This window comes from Callithrix jacchus, chromosome X, assembly GCF_049354715.1.
Source record: "Callithrix jacchus isolate 240 chromosome X, calJac240_pri, whole genome shotgun sequence".
Lineage (NCBI taxonomy): Eukaryota > Metazoa > Chordata > Mammalia > Primates > Cebidae > Callithrix > Callithrix jacchus.
This window is the reverse complement of record NC_133524.1, coordinates 16,463,587-16,488,658: the sequence shown is the minus strand read 5'-3', so window position 1 is coordinate 16,488,658 and position 25,072 is coordinate 16,463,587. Positions and strand designations below refer to the sequence as shown.

At 38.8% G+C, this 25,072-nt stretch overlaps 1 protein-coding gene across 1 annotated transcript in view; it reads right to left on the bottom strand.

The window, feature by feature from the left end:
• Window positions 1-3,802: 3,802 nt before the first annotated feature.
• The window catches only part of GRPR (gastrin releasing peptide receptor), a 37,543-nt gene continuing 16,273 nt past the window's right edge, over window positions 3,803-25,072 (bottom strand). The window contains exons 2-3 of the mRNA XM_008989005.5: window positions 12,209-12,560; window positions 3,803-10,612 (exon numbers count right to left, since the gene is read on the bottom strand). Of these exons, the coding sequence (XP_008987253.1) occupies window positions 10,223-10,612; window positions 12,209-12,560 (742 nt within the window). The 3' untranslated portion in view covers window positions 3,803-10,222. The remainder of the gene's footprint in view (window positions 10,613-12,208; window positions 12,561-25,072) is intronic.

Here is a 25,072-nt window from a genome sequence, read left to right as displayed (position 1 = left end):
GGAGGCATTACCCTTTTGTTTCTGAATCTTGGAGAAATATGGATTCCTGGGGGAGAAATTGAGGCTATAGGGAGGCACTTGGCCACTTGCATTAGCAGCTATTTTCCTCCATACAGCCCTTGGGAGATGGTCTCTTACAGCTAAGACATTTTGGAGTCTACTTGGAAGTGAGTGAGCTGAGTGGAAGGAGACAGAGATGATGGTAAGGTTTTGAATTTAGACAATTGAGGGAATTCTGACACCATTAGAAGGCAAGAGGGACACAAAAAGAGGTAAAAGATCTTGGGGAAATCATTGATCTTCTCTCTCTGTTTAATGAGGCCTCACTCATTAGAGCAAGGAATCCACCTCCCTGAGACAGCACTCCCTCTTCAGGAAATGACTTCTGCTCCGGGAAAGGGGGTGTGTTTTTAGAAATTCATTTATTTTATATGAAAAAAAGCTCAGCATCACTAATCATTAGAGAAATGTAAATCAAAACCACAATGAGATACCATTTCATGCCAGTTAGAATGGCAATCATTAAAAAGTCAGGAAACAACAGATGCTGGTGTGGCTGTGGAGAAATAGGAACACTTTAACACTTTTGGTGGGAGTGTAAATTAGTTCAACCATTGTGGAAGACAGTGTGGTGATTCCTCAAAGATCTAGAGGCAGAAATACCATTTGACCCAGCAATCCCATTAGTGGGTATATGCCTGAAGGAATATAAATTACTCTATTATAAAGACACATGCACTCATATGTTCATTGCAGCACTGTTCACAATAGCAAAGACATGGAATCAACCCAAATGCCTATGAATGATAAATTGGTTAAAGAAAATGTGGCACATATACACCATGGAATACTATGCAACCTTAAAAAGGAATGAGATCATGTCCTTTGCAGGGACATGGATGGAGTTGGAAGCCGTTATCCTCAGCAAACTAATGCAGGAACAGAAAACCAAACACCACATGTTCTCACTTATAAGTGGGAGCTGAATGATGAGAACACATGGGCACATTATGGGGAACAACACACACTGGGGCCTGTTGCGGGGATTTGGGGAGGGAGAGCATCAGGAAGAATAGCCAATGAATTTTGGGCTTAATACCTAGGTGATGGGATGATATATGCAGCAAACCACCATGGCACACATTTACCTATGTAACAAACCTACACATCCCGCACATGTACCCTGGAACTTAAAAGTTGAAGAAAAAGAAGAAATTCATTTGTTTTAATGTTGAGCATGATTTAGTCCATATTCAAGGGACAGGAGTCCTGCTTTTATGTCATTTTCTTGACAAGATGTTAGCTTATCTCTTTTGTATGACTCATTACTTATCAATGTTGAGCCCAATGAAAAGGAATGGTCCCTGCTTGTTGTGTTACAACATAGTCCTGCATAGATTTGCCTTCCCTCTAGTGGAAGGGACTGATGAATCGGCTTACTTTATCCACATCTTCTCCAAGTCACTAAGTTTTCATTTTTTTAAACTCTTATTACTTTGTGGAGATACAAATCATGACACTTTCCTTTAACTTCCTCATTTGTGAAATGAGGGGGTATGTCTGGGCATTCTCTGCAGTGTCTTCTAACTCCAATAATTCATGCTTTTAAGAGAATATTAAATTCTCTGTATTACAGTCTGCATTAATAAAGCTTTCTTTTCTGACATGGTAGGCAGCATGCTTACAGAGAGAATACAGGCTTTCTAATAGGAAAATGTCACCTGACTTTGGGCAGAGCTCTGAGCAATTAACCTTGACCAACCTGAAATGTCAATTTGGCCTTTTATGGCCTGAATATCTGAAAGATTTTTGTCTACTTATCTTCCCACCCAATCCAGGAAAACTAGAGATACAGGGTCTACTTCAGACACAATTATGAGTGATCTCCTTTATCTATTTAAAAAGTTGACTCTTTACAATTTAATCATGGGCTAGATAGGCCACACTTTCAAGAGGGTGGGATACATGGCAGAAGTGGTAAGATATCTGGGAAGCAGAGGGCCTTCTCCCAAGATGATTTCATGGTCGTGACTGCACACACAGGGGTTCCTTTGACCTGGCTGTCAATATGCCTCTCAAGGAGTTTTGTGACTGTATCTAATAGACATCACTGGTATTACCTCTTCTCACCTGGAGCACAAGGAGCTTGGACAGCTCTAATTTGCATCCACTGTAGCTGTGTCATTTCTTTGTTGTCAGTTTCTCTTGTTCACAACTTTTCGATTGTGGTATTGCTCATGCTACCTTATGTTTACTGCTGAGTATTTTAAATATTCCCAGAGACTTGATCACTGGCTTAGTCATTGGGCAGACTTCAAATAAGTCGAATTGGTAACAAAGAGAGAAAGAATTTGCTTCCTGATAATTAATCCTGCAGGAATGGATAAGTGAACTAAATGCCAACCCTCCTCACTGTCTCTGGAAAGCTAACCTTAGAATCAATTACTCTTCCTTCACAATAAGCAGTATCCAAGATGGAAAGAAAGAAAAGTAGGCTTCAGGTAGGCAGTAGGCTAAACACCTGGAACTTTCAGCTAGAATTCCTCACTTTGATTTATAATTTGTATGAGCTTTCCTGCTCTCTGAGGCCTATGATTAGCCCAGGAAACAGACACTTTCAAACTTTAGTGTTCAAGTCCTAAAGAGAACAATTTAGAATAACTGTCAATATTATAAAAGCATATTCTCTTTGTTTCTGCAATTCTACATTTAAGAATTTTCCCTACAGCAACACTTGCTCATGCATGAAATTATGTATGTTATTCATTGCAACATGGTTGATAATAGCCAAATACTGGAAACAACCTGAATGTTCATCAGCGGGAGAATCGATAAATAGATTAGGGCCTACTGTGCAGGTGCAAGAAAGAATGAGGAAGTGCTTTATACAGTAGTCCCCCCTTATCTGTGGAGGATCTGTTCCAAGACTCCCAGTGGGTGCCTGAAACCGCAAATAGTACGAAGCCCTATAGATAGTATCTTTGTTTCATAAACATATATATAGATGATCATGTTTAATTTATAAATCAGGCAAGGTAGCAAAATAACAACAAAAACTAACAAGAAAATCAAACAATTATAATAATGTACTGTAATAAAAGTTATGTGAATGTGGTCTCTTTCTCTCAAATTATCTTTTGTACTGTACTTACCTATGGGTAGCTGACATGGCGGAAAGTGAAATAATGGGATTTTAAATTCCTGTCCCCTGTGGATAAGGGGAGACTACTGCTTACTGATATGGAAGATCTCTAAGATATGGTATTTAGTGAAGTAAACAAGGGGCAAAACAATGTCTATGTCACCATTTCTGTAAAATGGTGGTGGCTTCAGGAAAGCACAGATTTGTATTTATTTGCATATGTGTAAAAAATGGCCGGTAGCATATACAAGTAAGAAACTAATAACAACATAACAATGGTCACTCCTTGGAAGGGTTTGGTAATGGGTACAAAAACTGTACAAAGGGGACTATGGTAGCTGAATAACTTTTCACTGGATTCCTTTCTAGGCTTTTGGTTTTGAACCATGAGGATGGCTTACATATTCAAAAGCTAAATACGTATTTTAAAAATTTAATGAAACAAAACTCTAGTTCTGAGAAATCACGTGGTGGGTGTCTTTTAAAATGCAGACTTTTAGGCCACACGCCCAGCCTAAACACTGACGTTGTTCCAAGTCAGTAGAGGATTGGGAAATCTGCATTTTCCAACAAGCAGCCTGGGTGCTTCTAATGTAGATGGTCCAGGGAACCAAGGAACTATGGGGCACATAACTGTGGGGCACTTAGCCACAGACTGCATTCATGCAACAGCTATTTTTTATTGAGCATTGGATACATGTTTCTGTCCATTTCACAAATTACACTTTATTATATTAAAGAATAAACTGCATTTCTTCTACAACTTGAACATTCAGCTTATAGATACGGGATTTGATTTAATGTCATACAGACCACTTACAATGTAATAGAAGCATTGGAAGCATTTCTTGAAAAATAACAGTTTTACTCAAAGCACACTTTATAGATAGAGTTTTACATGGTTACACAGTTAAGTTTGCACATTTAAGGGGATCTGAACCATTCATATTAATATTGTGAATTTCTTATAAATAATTCATTGAACACAAGGAGTCCAGGCAAAGCCAAGCCATCACCATTACTTACACTAAGTACCACACCCGGAACTTGTTCTGAGTTATTTAACACAGAGTACATTTTTCAATGCAATAAATATTTACAGTTAATAGTAGCAAGTACAACTATAATTTATGAAATATGAGTCTAATATTTAAAACAAAACATAAAATGACATTAAAGAAGTTCGTGCCATTTATTTTTACAACTCACCGAATTGACTGTTTGACGAATTTTATTACCCCGAACCCTGCTGACTTGAATGCAAAAAAGGTCATGTTCGAATCACTAAAGTCCAAATTGCAGAAAAAAAGAAGACTTTTTAGAAGTTAACCAGTGTTACTTCCTTAATGTTGTACATGTATTATTAATGTCATTAGCTAAAATGGAAGCAAAGTGATGAAAATCTGGATTCACAACAGGTTCAAATTATATAACGTACCTTCAACATTGAATTTCTGAGTTATACCAACATTTTAAAGCTTGTCTCGGAGTTAATGAGGCCTTGAATGTATGAGGTTTTACTGACCATTTAAATGATTCTTTTAAAAGATCATACAATTATGTGAGTCCTTTCATTTCATTATATGACTCTGTGAGTGAATTTTCAATTTGGGGGAAAAGGAAAATAATCTTATCTTCTAGAAATGTGAGTTCAGAGAATGCAGAGAGACAGTGTGTCTGTGTTTAGAACAGGGGACCTAGAGCTAGGCACTCAGATACAAGTCCATATCTGAGTTTTTTATCTGGCCCCTTAGTCCAGGAGATATTTTTCTATTAGAGGCTATTTATGTGGCTTAGGGCCCCAGACTAGGAAATCAACCATTGTCATATCTTCCTCTATTTTGGGGAATATGGGGGCTTAAGTGGTTCTATCTCTACCTGACACTTTTTTCCAACTAATTCTGATTCAAAGAAAGATGGCTAGATTCGCTGATCTCATTTTGGATCTTCTAAGTTGGTCCTTGGCAAGATTTTTCTCTCCTCAGACACAGGTGGGAAATTCTTCCCAGCGCTTCCAGTTACAGCTGAATTGTGTCTCTGAGTAGGGGAGAAGGTTGCAAACAACTGACCTAAGGGATTTTCCTAGTCACCCACTTAGTGCTGCATTTCAGCTTCTGCCCTTAGCAATTCCTTAAACTACGTGCCTCAATGCTCTTTGCATACATTTTTTGACTCTATCACTACTTCAGGCCTCTGGACAAAATCTAGAGAGTGGAGTTTTCTACTAAGTACTGTGAACTTAATTTTTCACACAGGTTGGATTTTGGAAGCAATGCTAAGCAGTGGAATGGACACAGACATGGGGAGATGAGGTCCACACTTAAACTCTGCCACTCAACTTCCCCATGTGACTTGAGGATCAGTAAGTAAGCTCCCTGCCACACCTTCATGTGCCCAGCACTGGACTTTGCATATTGTCAGTGTTTGGTGAAGTTGAGCCCCTTCTTTTCCAGCACTTCCAGAGCCATAGCACTCCATTCAGGTTTTGGTTAAATTTGATGTATTTCATGGCCAATGTTTTTGCTACCAAGGATCCTACCCTCCTTTGTCTTAGCCTTCCATTTCATTCTGACATTTAATGTTGTGCCCACCAATATGTCTCTCCTGGGCAGCCAACAATGACCCTGTCCACTCCCTTGTGCCAAGTTAAACAGATTCACTTTGGGGAAAAGAGACTATCCTGTAAACTAGAGAAGTGATGATGAGCACTGTTCTTCAGTATCACCGAATAGCCCATGAGAATGAAGTACTGTTAGTTCACCTCGAAACAATATGAAATCAAATTAAGCTGAACCAGATGAAATTGCCTTTTTGTAGTTCACGAATGGTCCAGTCTCAACGGTTTCATGTTTCAGCTTCATAGTTCCATGGGCCTTTTAATGTAATGGTAGATGGTTACATTTCTATAGTAAAGGATGTAAAGCGGCTCTTTGGCCAGCAGGGAAGGCTTGGATGAAATAAGGTAATAAATATAAAAGTACTTTATAGACCATGAACACTATGTAAATGCAAAATTTTTAAAAAATTAGTCATGGACGTGATTCCACAGTAATATTCTGACCCAGGGGTTCTTAAATTTAACACATGTACAACATTGAAGCTTTTTAACAATTTAGATAAATTCTGCCGAATGAATTTCTAATGTGAAGTCTCATAAGAGAAAAGTCTGTTCTCAGTGTGTTATTTGTTGATTGCTCTGAATATATTCAGCTGGACTTAATGCTTGGTCCCCTGCAACCTAACAAAGGGTGCCTCTGAAGGCCAAAGTTACAGTAAGAGATTATGAGACATTGAAATTGTTGTGTGTTTGTGTTTGGGGAGTGTATGTTTGGGTGTGGGCTGGGAGAAATGACAGTCCAGATACAGAACAAAGTAGAGCTTGTTAAGCCTTGGTTTCATCCAACAGTGTGCACAAAGCCTAGTCCCATGAAAGTAAAAGAATCCTTTTGTTTTCAGCTGTTAATCCATTTCATGAAAATGCAGCCAAAAATTAGACAAATGCACAAAATGTGCTTCATTTCCCCAGAAACCCAGGGATAATCCTAAGCTACTCTCTAACAACAGCTACCTTCTGTTGTGGATGTGAAGAGCACAAATGGCAAGAAAGTTTGCAGCTTCGCATCTCACCATGATACAAGTGGATGGCTATTCATTCAACTCCCATACAGTCAGCTTCCCAGGGTGATGGTTTCTAGCTGGCTTCCAGGAAAAGTGACTTAGCCACCTTTTCGTCCACAGATGATGTCATTCATTGTGTACTCCCCAAACAAAGTTAATCTCTATTACCAGAAGCTATTTGATGCATGAAAACACTCTGAAACCAGTAACCAACTGCTACTTTTGACATAAATGAAGACTTTACAATGCAAGAATGCTCATGTGCTATCGTCAAGTTCATTTACTTCTGTTCAGTGCATTTTCATAACGAGATGAGCCTGGTTCATCTGCAGCAGCCCCTAAACAGTTTACTTACCTAAGGGTTCTCCATCCTCCCAGATGAAACCAAATTGTTTGTGGACAAAGAGGGAAATCCAGAGCTTGTTAATGAGGCAGAAGGTAGGTTCAGTGCGAATGAAGGCAGTCAGAAGAACAGGGTTTAGCCATCCACATTTATGGAGAAACATCAAATCAACAACGGGGAGGGGCCCTGTCTGCACTAAGCAGGGAGGATCATCTTGCTAAAGAATATCACTCCCAATTGCAGCTGCACCTTCCCTGCCAGCAGCAGCCGTTGGTGGGAAGACTGCTTTGTTTATTGCTTAATCTATCACTGTTGAGCTGCCTGCCTCAGGGAGGCTCAATTTAAGATAGATTGAAAGGTAGTGTCTGTCAATTGAATAAACACAGATGGTTTTCCACAGCAAAAATTGATTTTTTTTTTCCTTGCCAAAGACATAAGTGCTAAACGTGATTATCTTTGGAAGCCAGGCGTGAAATGTCTCAGCTCCAGCCCCTACCATACTCTGCTTTGGCAGAGAAGTGATATATGTGGGGACTTGGGTCTCTCTCACATAGTTTTAGGTTCTTGAGGTGAAATAAAATAATAAAATTTTGACTTCCCCAGAGAAGGGCCCAGCTATGTCCTTCCTGGTAAGAAGCTCTAAGTCAAATCCATTAGTTGATTCACGAAATAGTTTTACCAGTCCTTGGTCACTAGCTGGCAAAGGCCTCCTTCAGTCCTTTCATTCAAGAGTCTCAAAGAAGTAATAAGATTCGCCTAAGGACACACAGCTACACCTAGACCTCCATTTCTTCACTCTTTATCCAGGAGCTCTATGCCATGATGTTAACTGAAGAAGACATGAAGATGAGCTCTACTTCCAAAATGTCTCTGGAGGTAGGTAGATCACAGATGCTTGAACAAGTTATGCTAGGTATTCAGAAGGCTATACATGTTGGCAACTAACTAAGCATAGATTCATTTATATTCAAGCATTTTGAAGAAAGCCAAGGGCAAAATCGTGGACCACTAGTGCAAGATAACAGGTGCATGGAGGTTGAAGAAGGGTGAATAGGAAGAGTGTCCTTTGTATAATAATAAGATTCAGCAATGTTTTCTTATGTCTCTTCCAGCTCTAACTCATCATTCATGCAAAGTATTCCAAGGAGCCCCTGGAAGCAATAGAATAGTCTGACTCCTTTCATACCACTAATGTGAACACGAGCATATAATAGTGGTTGAAGGATCTCCAAAGAGTTGTTGCAAGGGTAGCAGAAGTGGGGCTACTGTGACCAAATGGGCTACAGAAATGCTGCAGAGACAGGACTGGAGACAATGAAGAGACTCAGAATTTTAGTGAGAGACAAGACCTTAGCACTGTCTTCTCAGTCTAGAGATGAAAACATGAGTCTAGAGAAGTGAAATTGACAGCCAGAGTGACATAGCTAGAGGCAGAGTTGGACTCTGAAGCTAGAAATCTTGGTTCTTTAAGTGATACTATCCGTCTTGCTTTTCAAACTGTTCAATGTAATTATGGACTAACAGGAAAGCAGGTGTGTACAGTACAGAAGAGCACGTAGCAAGCAGAATTGAAGAAATTTCACTGTTTTGGTCCTAACTCCTAAAGCTCCATAGACAGTGGGTACTTCTTCGTATCAAGAGACAAGAATCTTTTCATATGTGCCTTGTAAAAATGAGAGCCAACTGTTTGTATCTCATCTGGATAAAGAAAACCTGAACTAAAATTGTCAGAATTTTAATGTGTAAGGGCACATTTGCAAAATTTGAATTCATTTGAAAGTGGGTTAATATGTTTGCAACCTGTCAAAATTTCCCTGCCTCTGAGTGAAGAAAAACTCGATTCAGGGTTTCTAAAGTAAGGTAATCAAATCTTTTTAGAGCCAATTAAACTCAGAAAAAGAAAAATATTTCAGCCAAGTCTTTTTCTGTGCATGGGCTCTTTCATAAATATTCTTGTTAAGTAGAAACAAGTCTGTAGCTGTTTTTTAATCAGTTCCTAAAGTTAAGACCCCTGTGACTTTCTTATGCATATTCAGACAAAAATACATGTTACCGAAATTTTATTCACTTCCTCCCACAAACGTTAGGAGAAGCATACATTAAATATAAACATGTCCCTATTTCTACTCAGATACAATCACTTCTTTCTTATAGTGAAACTACTTATTCAGTGTAGCAGTCAGACAAATCTAAGTAAATACACTTGCTCAAAACCTATGTATCAAGAATAAATACTGTACTTTATCCATTTATAGATATTTGATGAATTAATAGCATGATCAATTTTTTCCTAAATGGATTTCTCTTCTATGGTGGAACAGCATTCTGGATGATGAAAACTGTGTAGCAGCAAACAAAACCTCCATGAAGTAAGAATTCAGTGTGTGAGATATCACTGTGCAGCCACACATGAATCTTTATATATGTGCCAATGAGTTTGGTTGTATTTTTGCTTTAAAGGTATGTATAGAGCATTTCTCCTAGGTCCTCAGTAACGTATTTTTTTTAAATGAATGTTTAGAGAATTGTTTTATATTAAACTAGCTTCCATTGTTATCAACTTGGAGAGTGTCCCTCATACCTGGAGGTCATTCACAGGATTGACTTTTCATATTAGGAGTATAAATAAAAGTTGTTCCTTGGTTCGTATTTTACAGATATTCCTAAAAAAAAAGTCAAGTCATATTTCTAAAGCACTAGCATCTGCTTGAAGAAATGACAAGGTGAAGTCTTTCACAAAATAAGCATTCAATATATGATTTCTCTGCTATATAAATCTCGTTGTTCATACAGTTTCTATGACAAAATTGGCCACAACCGTTTAACAGGGCTTGATGCTTAAAAAATAATTTTCTACTTGTTCACTTTTCTGAAAAGGGAAGGTTTGCTTCACATCACAAGAAACATTCTCAAGTTGAAATGAAAAACCTGACTCGATGGCTTCTTTGAAAATATAACAGTGATCCACCATTTTGGCCCCCACCCCCGCCCCCACCTACACCACTCACAAGCATTCTGAAGGGTCTTTGGAGGCAAAAACACAACAATAGATGCAGGAGTTCCTATCTAGCCATAAAGCAAAACCAAGAGTCCCTCAAGGGGCAAAGTCAAGGGGCAATCTAGACATACCGCTCATTACAGATGTTTCCATTGATGAGGCTAAAGGTGGCCACAGAGGGGTTGGTACTCTTCAGGGAGGTCATGCAGGTGGTACTCCTTCCAGTGCTGTGAGACCGGATGATCAGGCCAGGCCGGCAACAGAGGAGCTGAGTGTTGAACTGTTTCCTGAAACTCTTGCTCAGCAGGTAGAGGGCAAAGGGGTTCACGCAGGAGTTGGTGAAGGCCAGGAGGCGGGCACAGATGCTGGTGACAAAGTGGAGCATGGAGGTGTCCACTTCAGAGTAGTGGTAGGAGCGGTACAGGTAGATGACGTGATTGGGGAGCCAGCAGAAGGCGAACAGAGCCACAAACACCAGCACTGTCTTGGCAAGTCGCTTCCGGGATTCGATCTAAGGAGAGAGTCACATGGAGAGAGATAGAGGAACCAAGGGATGGTGTCAGAAGAATGCAGAGAGACAAAGATTCAGTCAGAGAAAGAGACAGGGAAAAACAATTAGGGCAATAGATGATTTCACAAAGCCACAGAAAAGGAGTTCACAAAAAAGGAGAAGGTAAGATAGAATCCAATAAAATGAGAGAAAGGCAACAGAAGCAGAAAAGGAAGAAAAAGGGTCAGAAACACACAAATAGATCAGCCAGGAAGCAGACACCCACAAGGAAGAATAGAGTTAGAACACACCACTGAGAACAGATCTTTAAACAAAGTCGATGACATGTTTGGATGGATTGCAAAATGCAGTTCTAGTAAGTGCCCCCTTTTTCCTCAGGAGAGCATTGGTGCAGTCTATCAGCCACACGACTTCATGTCTTTCTTTGCTCCACAGCTAATAATTTCTTATTCTCTCTGATGCTCAAAAAGACCAGCCAGCTTTGTTCTTCTTCACTGGCTAAATGAAGATAACTCTCTAGTATTATTATTTTAAAATCTTGAGTTATTTCTGGACTATAGTAGGAAGGGACTGCGACAAAGAGGGATGAGCATCTCCTTTTGCTTCTCCATCTACTACCTCAAGGGGAAACATGTTTCTCCCTAAAGAGTTTGGGGTATAATGGATGTTGGTTAATGAGAGGTTTTTCAAGTAGGAAGGTAGTTTCACTGGGAACTGCCACTCTTCCCCCACAATTGAGACAAATAAACAATAAACTTGAAAGGGTAAGGTCTCCAAGTGAGTCAACAATTCACTGAAATGGGTTGGGGAGTGTTTCTGCTTTTCCATCATAGATGCTACATGATCTACATCTAGGCTAGAAGGCAAGAACTGAGGAAGAGGAGGAAGCCAGAGCTCTTGTTTTCTATTTGTTTGGACCTCAAGGATGAAATTATGGGGTGTTATGGGAGACAAGAGAGGGCGTCTAATCATATGGAGGGCATTTTGCATGCTGGGCACTGTGGGCCTTACATATACTCTCTCTTGTAATCTTCCAATGGCTTTACAATGTAGGGATTATTAGCCTATCTGATAGGTAAGAAAACTTAGGCTCAGAGAGGCTGAGTACATTATGAAGCTTGGATTTGAGCCCAAATCAGTGTGAGCCTATCCTACTCAAACTACTTCTTTTTCTTCAACTGGCCTCATTTTCCAGCCTCCTCTGCTTTTTTCCCATGTGGTAACCCTCTTTCTAGGCAAACGATGTGACTGAAGTTTTAAAAAGTCACATCTTCATAAGCCTCAAAGCTTTATTTATTTAATTTATATACTTATTTTTAAAATACAACTCTTTTTCAGATTATTCCTCAAAAAGAAACCCACACTTGAAATATTTCAGGTTCACAACACCTCCCTAGCTTAGGTCTTTAATAGGAGAATAAGATTATAAAAAACACCTTGAGTTTCCATGGCTAGGTATTTCCATTTCGCATCTGGCCACAGATCACCCACCTCATCTAACTGCAGAATCAAGTGTCCTGGCTTTTCAGTGGGGTCCAAAAGAAATGCAAGGGATTATATCCCCAAGGAGGAAATGAAGCAATCTTAAGCACCCACCTGCTTCTTGACATGTATATTCCCTTCCACGGGAAGATTGTAAGCACTCTGGATCAGATTTTTAGCAATGAAGTAGTAGTAAACAGAGATGATTGACAGTGGGATGATGTAGAAGACCAGAAAGGAAGCCATGGAGTGGATTTTGGGGTGCAGCTCATTAGAGTGTGGGTACGGGGCACAACTAATGAAGGTCTGGTTGGTGCTTTCCTCGTGGAAGGGATGGAGGTCAGAAAACACAGCCTCTGGAATGGCCAGCAGCATGGAGATGATCCAGATAAAGGCGGCTTTGAGGCAGATCTTCATCAGGGCATGAGAGACCTGGATATCCATTGGCCGGACAATGGCTTTGTATCTAGGGCAGGAAAGAAGGATCCCCATCAGTCGCATAATATTATTCCGAATAACAGGGTCAGGACTAAGTTGAGGCAGGCGAGACACCTAGAGTACAATATTTAAGGAGGTGCTAACTTTCAAGTCCATGAGGGTGCCAGCTTTGAGCTCTATGACCCTGAGAGTGAGTGCCTCCTTAAATTTTGTACTACAAATACCCCAATTGCCTCACTCTAACCTAGCCCTGAAGGATGCCTTCTCCTTTCTCCAGAAGAACCATTCCACTCACATTCTCTTTTTTTCTTAGTTTAAAGCTAATTTTTAAAATAATTTAACATAAAAATGGTATATATTTTAACATGGTATATATTTTGAAAACATGGTATATATTTTTTTAAATGGTATATATTTTAAAACATGATGTTTTAAAACATGTATCCATTGTGGAATAACTAGATTGAGCTAATTCACATCTACATTACCTCACATACTTATCTTTTTAAAATGAGAACACTTAAAATTGACTCTTAGCAATTTTTGAGTGTGCGATACATGATTATTCACTATAGTCACCATGTTGTACAATTCACACTCTCTTGATTTTAAGAATACCTCTTAGGAAAGCTCTGAAGTTCCTTTTGTTTTTCTTCTGAAATCACAGAAATTAGTAACAAAGCATGTTGCTGCTTAAAGAACAGAGAGACAAGGAGGTTGACTTTTTTTTTTTTTTTTGCAAAACCTTCATTTTGAGTATTCAGATCCACTTCAGGGAACCTTAAGTCACTGAGTATTTTAAATATGCCTCTTTTCTTTCTTTCTTTTTTTTGACAGAGTTTGTTGCCCAGCTCTTGTTGCCCAGGCTGGAGTGCAATGGCGCAATCTCGACTCACCGCAACCTCCGCCTCCTGGGTTCAAGCAATTCTCCTGTCTCAGCCTCCCAAGCAGCTGGGATTACAGGTATGTGCCACCATGCCCTGTTAATTTTTTGGTATTTTTAGTAGAGATAGGTCAGGCTGGTCTCGAAGTCCCGACCTCAGGTGATCCACCCGCCTCGGCCTCCCAAAGTGCTGAAATTACAGGCGTGAGCTACTGCACCCAGCCACCTCTTTTCTTTTTCAAAGGATGTGTAATAAATGATACCCTGAAAAAGTCATACCCGGAAGAATCCCTGTAATTTTCAAATTGATTTTTCCTGTGCCTTCCTAATCTCAGCCTTATCTTCTCTTGAAGTATTTAGGTTCTTCCTGGTTTGTGAGCTATTTGTGCCCATGTCCTGGGTTGAGTGCTCTGGGAAACAGACACTGAGATGAAGTAAGAAGTATAAGTTTTATTGAGGAGCAATACCTGTGAAAGGAAAAAGGGGAGGAAGTAGGATAGAAAGAGGGAGCTGTCAGTCCTTAAGGTAGACCTGACAAGAGCTACGCCAATGAGAGTAACTAAACATCTTGGTTGGCCTGGAAATTTTCCAGTTTTAGCATGGTAAGTCCTACATCCTGGGAAATATCTCAGTCCAAGCAGACTGGGACAGCTGCTCATTCTGCACCAACCCAACAGGAAGCTTAGGAGCAAAGATTACCCAGTGGGGAAATCCTGCTTTGGGTGGAAATTTCCAGGCCCATGTATAATCACCTTGCTTAGTAATTGCATGGGGTCACCCTAAGAAGAATGTGATCTCAGTTACTACCTGGCTCAGTCACTGGGCAGGAACCACCCAAGAAAACATGATCACAGCTTGAAAGCTGAAGTGGACCCTGAAAGAGCTCGTAGTTGGAGGTTTCAGTTAACCACACCTCCTGCAGCTGGGGCAAGTCTCTTATTCAAGGGAGGTCTGGGCAGCACATCTCTGTGTCTGCACACTCCCCATACAGTTTCTAGCACAGTGGGCCACAAGATAAGGGCAAAGAACCCACTAGAGGATGAGCCTTTGGTGGGCAAAGAGTATGTCTTTTTCCATCTTGGAATCTGCCAGCACTGTGATTTGCACATACTCCACAAAAGTTCGTTCAATTGAACATAAGCTACTATAGTGTGGAAGTTGATATGAGTTGAGACCAACTACATGTGAAGGTCTTTATTGCTGGCGATACTGTGTTTAAACTGGGTTCTACCTATGATACTCTTTTATATCACAGATTTCAGGGAAGAGGAGTACTTATTTCTACTTGTTTTCATGTTGATTAGACCTCCATTGGTTTATCAATCTTGGCTGCACCCTGACTCCTCCCTCACTTTCCTCCTCCTACCAGGGAAGGGGGAATGAATTCTTCAGTGGCAAGTTTGGGAAAAAGAACCTGGCTTGTACATTGGGCTGAGGGAGGCCTATGGTTATTTAACTGACCCTGTCTAGAAGAATGGGAAGTCTAATATAGAAGATAAGAGAGTGTCTGCAAGTCCATTATTGCTATAGACTTGAGTTACATTCCCGAAACAGCTTTAGCAGACGTAGATGTAGCTATTTTTATATTTATGTCTCTCTGATTTCTTTTTCTATCTCTCTGTTCTCAAATTAGGTAGGGAAGAGAAAGCTATTATTTATCAGACACCCTCAAGCCTCAACATTCCACAACAACACTACAGTCCTGCTTCAATGGATCTGTGTTTGCTTTAATTTTAAACAAATACAAATAAAAATTTAAAAGAAAGTTCTATTTTCCTCTAGTATCTTCTTTATTCATTAGCCATTTAAAACATTTTCCTAGCATGGAATGTAGGCAAGTAATTGGTATCTTTAATTAAACTTATGTGAACATCTTCAGCCAAAGATGCATATGACTAGAGATATCTCTAATAAATTTTTTAGAGATAAAATGATAACTATGACTTCTATCTGCATTTTCTGGCAGATAGCAGTCATAATTACTACTAACTCTCTGAGTAAAGGTGATTAACTCAGTCATAAACCAGAGTAAATGGCTTACTTCCTTCTCTGTTAGGAATCTTGTCTTTCCAGCTGCAAAATACCATAAGAACTATTGAGTTGCTCTTTTAATTTCACAACTTAAAAAATATATAGTATAAAACATTTATAGTTTTACTAGAAAAATAATTTGAATCTAAATCTAATTAAGCCCCTAGATTTATGTGCCAGTCTTCGGGAAAATGGTGATAGAATAACCTGCTAAATGATGCTATGAGGATACAGTCAGTCAAATTCTGAATTAAAAAATTCTACAGGAATGATTACCTCATTTTTTTCAACAAATATATGGCATAGAAAAGGAGGGAGAATGTTACAGACTGAAATGTATAAGACATATCAACCAAATGCAATATGTAGACTCCTTTTGGATTTTGAATCAAACCAACCAATGATAAAAAGATATTTGTGAAACAAATATTGAAGAAGATCAAATATAAATGTACTATTGGTGATATCAAGGAATTATTTTTAATGTATTGAGTGTGATAATGGTATTGTGGCTGTTTCTTAAAAGACTTTGTTTATAAAAGACACATGCTAAATTATTTACCAGTGAAATAATATAATGTCTAGTATTTGCTTTAAAGTATTGACATATTCATATGAGCTGTGCAATTAAAAGTAAGTTGCAATGCATTGCAAACAATCTTCCGTTATGGTATGTTCATAACACATCAAATAAATGAAAGAAATCCCATTTACTAAGCTCTTGCCTTTTTCCAAGCAGGGAATAGAATCTATATTATCTCATTAATATTCCAGACAACTCCAGTAGGTAGACATTATTATCTCCATTCTGCAGATGGGAAATTGAAGCTCAGTTTAAGAGGTGGTAGAGTCCACATTCAATTTAGAACCAATGTTTTTCAGAACACCATAGTTCCTTCAGAAGAGAGCTTTAGGTAAATTCTTGCTAGAGGCAGAGACATAGACCAGATGTTTCTCAAATGTATATACAACATACAAAATGTTCCCTGCAAGCCTAATGGTTCTGAGTATCATGGAGCATATCAGTCTATTTCCTCTTCTGGCCTAGATTGCTCTGCCCAGAGCTCCCAATGCAGGGAGACACCACTGGGTAGTTCCTGTTTAGGAGTGATGGCTGGTTGGGCTGGAGTGGATACCAGATCTAAACCAGCCAATGAACTGCCTGGCTAACTACTAAAGAGTTTCTCTTTCTCTTAAGCATTTCACCAGAAAAAGAGAGAGAATATAGTTAGTAATAGACAGACGCTGGAAATACAAGATTTTGATGTCAAGGAAAAGATCAGGGCAGCCATATTTAAACATGTAGTAAATGGACTAAGAGAAAAAGAATGAGGCAGAAATAAGAGGAGAAGTTGAGACAATGTGGCTCTCAGTCATACAGAGGGTATGGTTTCTGGCTTATGTACTAATTTTGAATGTACAAGAGATCTCCTTTTACAATTTTACAATACTACCATCTCCTTTTTACTTGAGTTAGTTTGAGTGGCTTCTGTTCTTTGCCAACAAAAGAACCTCATCTAAAACAATTAGATGTGGTAACCCTTTAACGTTATCACCAGATTTATTTCCAAGATCATTTTGCGTAGATCATCCCCCAGTTGCTACCCTCTGAAAGAATGAGCTGTCAATTTTCCATTGTACTCAAGAGATAGGCTAGTTTATGCTGCATTCCTAAATTTTCCATTACTTTTCTGTTTCCCCCCTTTCATCATGCCCAATCCGATTCTTGATTCATCTAAATCAAATCCTTCCAAATTTCAGTTTAAGTATCATCTTGATGAAGCTTTTGCTGAACAATCCAGGCCTTAATGGTTCCCATTCTTTCTCCCAACCTGTGTGACTTTTATGACAAGATTATCAACTCCTCTCGTTTTCTACTTATTATACACTATCTTGAATTATTTGCTAGTTTTCTATGAGTATGTCTTTTCTTTCTTTTTTTAATTTTTGTAGGTACATGGTAGGTATAAATATTTATAGGGTACATGAGATGTTTTGGTACAAGCATGCAATGCATAATAATCACATCATGTAGAATGGGTTATCCATCCCTTCAAGCATTTATCCTTAGTGTTAAAAGCAATCCAATTATACTCTTTTAGTTATCTTAAAATGTATAATTAAGTTACTATTGACTATAGTCACCCTGTTGTGCTGACAAATAGTAGGTTTTATTCATTCATTCTAACTACTTTTTGTAGCCATTAACCACCACTACCTCCCCCCAACCCACTACCATTCCCATCCTCTGATAACCATCCTTCTCCTCTCTCTGTCCATGAATTCAATTGTTTTGAGTTTTAGATCTCCCAAATGAATGAGAGCATGCAATGTTTATCTTTCTGTGTCTGACTTATTTCACTTAACATAATGATCTTCAGTTCCATTCATGTTGTTGTACAGGATCTTATTCTTTTTTATGGCTGAATAGTACTCCACTGTGTATGTGTACCATATTTTCTTTATCCAATCATCTGTTGATGGACACTGAGGTTGCTTCCAAATCTTGGTTATTGGGAACAGTGCTTCAACAAACATGGGAGTGCAGATATCTCTTAGATATACTAATTTCCTTTCTTTTGGATATATACCCAGCAGGATTGCTAGATCATACGTTAGCTCTATTTTTAGGTTTTTGAGGAACCTCCAAACTGTTCTTCATAGTGTTTATACTAATTTACATTCTACAGGTATGTCTTTTCTACCTGATTTTTTCTTAAGTTTCCTGAGGTCAGAAGCTTACATCCTCTCCTCTTCTCTTTTTCCTGTCTCACTAACAATGCCCCAGGTTCCTTGCTCTGCAAATCATTTATTTCAAAGTAGGGACTCAGCAAATACTCGCTAATTAATTGATGATTTATATGTGACTTGCCGATGTGTCTCTTATTTCCAACTTCTCACAAGGGAGAGAAAGAAATTTCTCTTTTACACACTAAGTCAGTAAAAATCATTCTTCAATAGACAGACAAATTCAATCCTCTGACAATATGGGGCTCAAACAATTGTTTCCCGCTTCTGAAAACAACTGTGCTTCATTTTTCTTATGCAAACATTGGAAAGGTCAAAAAATGTTCTCTGTGGCAAGATTAATGTGTCAAAGAGATTCTTGGCAAGTAGAAGTAGCTGGCTCCCACACTCAGGGTTGGAAACCTTTGCCCACAGAAAGGTATGTCTTTTATTCAAATATGGGCAGTTTGTTTATTTTTAAGAATCCAGCATTTCAGCCCTTATTTGTCCATAATTACCTACTGAAGTCTGTAGGAATTGTTGCACTACAATACTTTTAAATCTCAATTGCGATCCAAATGTACGCTATGTGGAGAATACTGAGGTAAAGAAGATAACTAAATGAACTAAATGGTCTCTAGGGTAACTGCTTGCCTTAAAATTAGAATTCTACCTAATGAGATTTGACAAAACTATTAAACAGCAGCTTTATTTTCTCCTGAGAATAGCACCAAGAATTTCTCTGAAGGAGTAAGGAAATTATTAGCTGGCTTGTACGATGATTATAACCCAGAGCAATGGAATCTTATCTCTCAGAGTTATTACTCTGCAAATGGAGAACTTACTGGTCTTTGGTGCCCATCCAACTGTTATCTTTAAGTATGTAAGAGATTGGAGTTATGCTTTTATGTTTTCTCCAGGATAAATATCTCCAATGCTCCTTTTCACCCCTTCTTAATATACTCTAGTTTCTTCTGGGATCCAGTGCAGACCTAGGATCGAGAGACGTGGTTCCTAATGGTGATTCTGCCAACTAGTTGTATGGTCTTGGATGAACCGTGGACTCTGCACTTCAGTATTCTCATCCTTGAACAAGAGACAATTCTTTACTGGCAAGGAGCTCGTGGGGATATGTTAACAAAATAGCCAGAAAGTATTGGGTATTACATTCCCCATTACTTTAAGAGCTGAGGTGCTACACTGAGTGAACACACAGAACTCACATCCCACTTCGCTATTCTACCCTCCACATGGGACTTGCAATTCTTAGCCTCAAGCTTTTGAGGAACCTATAAAGAAAGGAATAAGGAGTCCCTGTGGTCATTTCAAGTAATATTGACAACATCAATGAGGGAAGAATGGGGAGAAATGGGGTAAAGCCACATGCTGTTAGAGCAGCTAAGAAGAGTCAAAAGGGATTCTCCTGCAGGAATGAACAAAGGAAGGAGAGCAAGGATGTTCTACAACTTTGGTGGCCTGTTGTGTTTAGGGAGTATTAATATTTGGGGGTCTTCAGGTTGTTTGCTCTGGCATTCCTCCATCTTTTGGCTCCTTTTCTTCATTGCTTTAATTTGTACATGAGCACCAACTTCTTGGAAAACCTCTGTGATTCAGAGAGACTGTAGAAGCTGAGCTGGGGAAAAGAAATGTCTTGGGATTTGCTTTTGGCTCAACATGGAGAGGTAAAGGGTTAGAGAGGGGTGAAACTCTAGTTTTTCTCACCAGGATGGGGAAAAAAGAGAGCAGTAATATGGGGCAGGAAAGAATTTCTGTCCCTGCATGAAGGGAACAAGCTTTCAGCTTTATAGCTCACAGATCTGGGTGTGTGATCAGCAGGGTGTGGAGGGGTGAAGAGCTCCAGCAAAAGGGCAATTAAATAAATAATTCCCCAATTTTCCTGCTCTCACACATGGGCAGGAAAGCCTGAGGGACTAAAAGGAAAAGAGCAGAATTACTGAGGAGATAGACAGAAGGAGGGGAAGAGGGAAAAAAAGGAACAAGAGAAAAAGAAAGGAAATTGGAGGATAGGAGAGAAGGAGGCAAGGGAGAGGAGGAGAGGAGAGGAAAGGGGAGAAGACAGAAGACATGGGGAAGGGAAGAAAAGACCAAAAATTATATTCCATCTAGCAACACAAGTTGGGCCAGTTCCCTGCAGACACATTGATCTGGACCTTGTCAGTTTACTCTGATGCCAAAGAGAAAGCTAGAGTAAGGGTGATTGGAGGTTGGAGGGGGAGTGGGGGCACTTAGAGAAGTATACCAACTCCTATTCTTTAAAAATTATTTAATAATAGAGCTTTAACTAAGAAAGTAATAACAAATTGAACATATACCTACATTCTATGTATGTTAATGTATAAATTATGTATATGTACTACTGTACTAATAGTTTCATTCTATGTTACCAGAAATTATTGTTAATTTCATTCAATGTGATGGTGGCATTGGATTGTATAGAAGACTATGCTTGTTCTCAGGAAATATACACTGAAATACTTAGGGGTGAAATGTGAGGACGTTTGTACTTTACTTTCCAAAGCTCAGCAAAACAAAATACAACAATATACACACAGAAAGAAAGAGAAAAAAATTCTAGGAAATGGTCATTGCTGAATGTGGGTAGTTTTACACAAGAGTTCATAAACAAGTCAGGGAGTAAATATATGCTAAAATGTAGAATTTGTAAAAGATAAGCTAACAAAAATACAATTTTAAAAACTATTTTAAATATTTTTGGTTAAATATTTTATCCTAGTTTATTGACAGTGAACCTTTTGCCATCATTAAAGCTTTATTATAACTATGGTGTGATTTAATGTGTCATACCTGATTAGAACCTATACCAGGAATGAGGGAAATGTCTTCTCTGTTATATTCATATTAGTCTCTTGAGTTTGCAATTTTAATATCATCTACAATCTGTGGGGTTTTGTTTTGTTCTATTTTGGTTCAGCAGGAATATTTTTAAGCCACTTGCCCATTTGAGGAGATTATTTTAATTAAAACTAGATTACACACAATACACATCAGTCGGCAATGCCTTCCCTTAAGCTAAAAGTTCAAAGAAGAGTAAGGGTGTCCTATTTGAGTCTTCTAGATAGTGGGCCACCCATTCCTGCTGCCTGAGCCACACATGATAAGGAATCCAATCACATGAAGTCATTGAGAGGTTGAGCCTCAATTTAGATTCTACATATTACTCATGTTTAATTCATCCTTATATTTTAATAAAAATCAATATAAATAGAGGTTTTGGTACTTTCCTCCCTTACCTGTTAGATCAGGCCACACCTCTCCGGGAGCATGTGAACTTCACTTTGGGGGTTCATTGTTCCAGAAGACACTTTCCAGAGAATTTAGCTAAGGTTTCAAGGGTTTTTTTCACCCCCCATATACATGCCTTGCAGTTCCCTATGGCCTGAGGCCTAGAGTAGTGTCTGGGCTCTTTAAAATATTCAGAGGCCTCAGGGCCAGCAGGGGTCATCTGAGTGAGACCTTGACCTTAGAGCTAAGGTGAAAAATGGCACCAGTGAAGGACTAGAAACCACAGGCTGGAATAAGGCTAGAGAAAGAGCTACAGACATTGGGAAGGTACTGATCCTGGGATATGAGGGATGTAGAGGCTTAGGGATAAAATGGAAAGAGAGATGCGATTAGTTGTTGGACATCTTACGGCACTTTCTCATAAGGAGTTGGGCGACTATTGACCCTTGGACTAAAAACAAGTTTCAACAGAGTGATCCAATTTAAAAGCTCAATGCTAATCCTGTAAGGGAGCGCATCAGAAGGGCATATGCAGGATGAAATATTACAGTTGCCAGTGGATATGTTTAAAATGACAAAGGAAAGTAGTAATCCAGTTAATTTCAGTAGGTGTGCAAACATCCTGGCACACATTGTTCATTCCTCAAAAATGTTATGGAGAGAAGAACATATATTTATAACTTGTTAAAATTTTATGAGCCAAAATGTTTGAAAAACATTTCAAAATCCCATTTGCAAATTGTAGTTAGACACAGCCTGCAATTACTCTACTGTGTAGCAAAGAAGATACACAGAGAACAGGGGAAAAAATCACAATGACAAAGAAAAATCAACCATGCTCTACATGGAAGATATAATAGACTCAGGCTCATAAATTGCCTTTGCAAATTGTCATTCACCCCCAAACAGACCCCGAAGCAAGGATTTAGATGCAAGAAATTTATTTGGAATGGGATGCTAGGAAGCACAGGGAGGTAGGAAAAGCCAATAAAGGACACTACAGTGGGCAACTGGAGCACATGCTTACTGTGAATGCCCTGAGAGAACACAGTGAACACGTTCCAGAACTGTGCCCCCAAAGGATGAGGAGAGTGGGGTGTTAAGTCACCAGCTCTCATCTCTGGTTGAGAACTGTCTGGTGGTGGTAATTCCAGGGCACTTCAGCCTGCCCCAAACCTTTCCATGGCCAGAGATCACCCTTGATCAGAGAAACACAGGAAGCCCAGGTCTGTAAGTGACCTCAGAGGTGTGCCAGGGGATATGGACACCACTACTATGTACATTTTTTCTCATGATCTGGTCAGTTTATATAGAAAATGAAATATCCAAGATAATTTTCAGTTTTTAAATATATTTCAAATCATTAAGGATAAAAATGGAATTTCTAAATTATCATAATAAATGCACTATCATTTTTTTTCCAAAATAAGAATCATTACAGCTCAAAAATACCATCATGGCATATGAGTCACTGTGTCTAATTATAAAAATTTAACAGCACTAGATTTAAATAAATGTTTGGGAGAGTTTTTATAAATGGTGAAATGGTAACCCAACTTTACAGCTTACTGGGACCATTGGCCCAGGAGGTTGATCTTGGCAGTGCTGAGGAGGCACCACCATATGGCGCAGGAGCCCAAGACAAGGAGAGAGGGAACAGATGAAGACCAGGAGCCCTGCACTCTAGTCCCACTTCTATGATTACCTATTTTTGTGAAAGCATGTTGTCTCAGTTTCTTTTTATTTTTTGTTATTTAGCAAAAATTTATATAGTACTCACTGTGTGCCTAGCACAAAGTTCTCAACACTTTTCAAAAATTAGAGGAAGCTTTCCCTCTGCTTCTACAGAACAATACAAGATGATAATTATTACTATTGTCATCTTTTTTTTTAACACATGAAGAAATGAAGGCACTGAGAGGTTAAGTAACACGGTCACACAGCTAGCAAGTGGAAGAGCTAGGGTTTAAACAGAAAGCATCTAGCTCCTGAGTCCATACCTTAAACTGCAAGATTTTCATGTCTCCATTTTCTTCATCTGCAAAACAGAACTAAAGATAGCAACCTTACTTACTGTGAGGAGTTAAATGAGTTAAATATTTCAAACCCACTTTGAGAAACAGCATTATTTAAATCAGGGGTGCCCAATCTTGTAGTTTCCCTGGGCCACACTGGAAGAAGAATTGTCTTGGACCACATATAAAATACACTAACGATAACGGATGAGCTAAAAAACAAAAATAGCAAAAAAAAAATCACATAATGTTTTAAGAAACTTTATGGATTTGTGTTGGGCCATAGGCTGCAGGTTGGACAAGCTTGATTGGAAAAAAAAGTTATTATTGTATTTCCCGAAAAGGAAAGACAGTCCACCAGAATGTCAACTGGTCAAGGTTTCTGCAACAACCTCTTGGTTCCCTTATGAACAAAAATAGCAGCCATGCTAATGGTGCACTCACTCTTTTGACTAAGAATTCTAAGATGTCATAAAGACGTCAACACATATTACTTAATTACATCATTACAAAAATTACAATGGTCCTGTGATAATTAAAAATAGATGCTCCTCTCCCCATTTTAAAGAGTAGGAAACTGAAGCTTATAAAGTGATTTGCCCAAGTCACATAGCTCAAACTCAGACATCTCTTCAAACTTAATGCTTTTGAATTTCTCCCCACTATGAATAATAGTGCTGTACTAAATGTGATCCCCCCAAATTAATAAATAAAACAAAAGAAAGCAAACAAAAGAAAATGACAAAAATAAGGGGAGTTATTGCTTAATGGACATAGGGCTTCAGTTTCGGAAGACGAAAAAGTTCTGGAGATGGACAATGGTGACAGTTGCATGACACTGTGAATGTATTTACTGCCACTGAACTGAACACTTAACATGGTTAAAATGGCAAATTTTGTTATGTATATTTTACCCCAATACAATTTTAAGAAGAAAAAAAAAGAAACAGCAAGAAAGGAAGAAAGGGAAGAAAGATGAAATAGTTCTTAAGCTTGTTATCATGCAGCTTCAGAGGTATCTTAAGAAATAACTGAAATACTTGTTTGAGGCCAGGTGCAGTGGCTCACACCTGTAATCCCAGCACTTTGGGAAGCTGAGGCGGGAGATCACAAGGTCAGGAGTTTGAGAACAGCCTGGCCAACATGGTGAATCCTCTTCTCTACTAAAAAAATACAAAAAAAATTAGCTGGGAGTGGTGGCAGGCACCTGTGGTCCCAGCTACTCAGGAGGCTGAGGGAGGAGACTCGCCTGAGCCTAGGAAGCAGAGGTTGTAGTGAGTTGAGACTATGCCACTGCACTCCAGCCTGGGTGACAGACTGAGACTCTGTCTCAAAAAACAAACAAACAAAAACTAACTGAAATAGTTGCTTTGAGTCAGCAAAAGCATCAATAAGGAAGGTCATTAAGAGGCATTTAGCTATTCTGAAGGACATTTTTCATTTTAAAAAGTTATCATCAAACCACAAAAAGTTTATTGTAAAAACTTAGACAGCAGAGAATTCTAAAAACAATCATCTGTAAGTTTTGCATGTCATGTTTTGATATATTTCCTTCCAATTTTTTCCTTTTGTCTTTTGTACAGAATTGAGAGCATACAATTCTGTATCTTTTCTTAATGA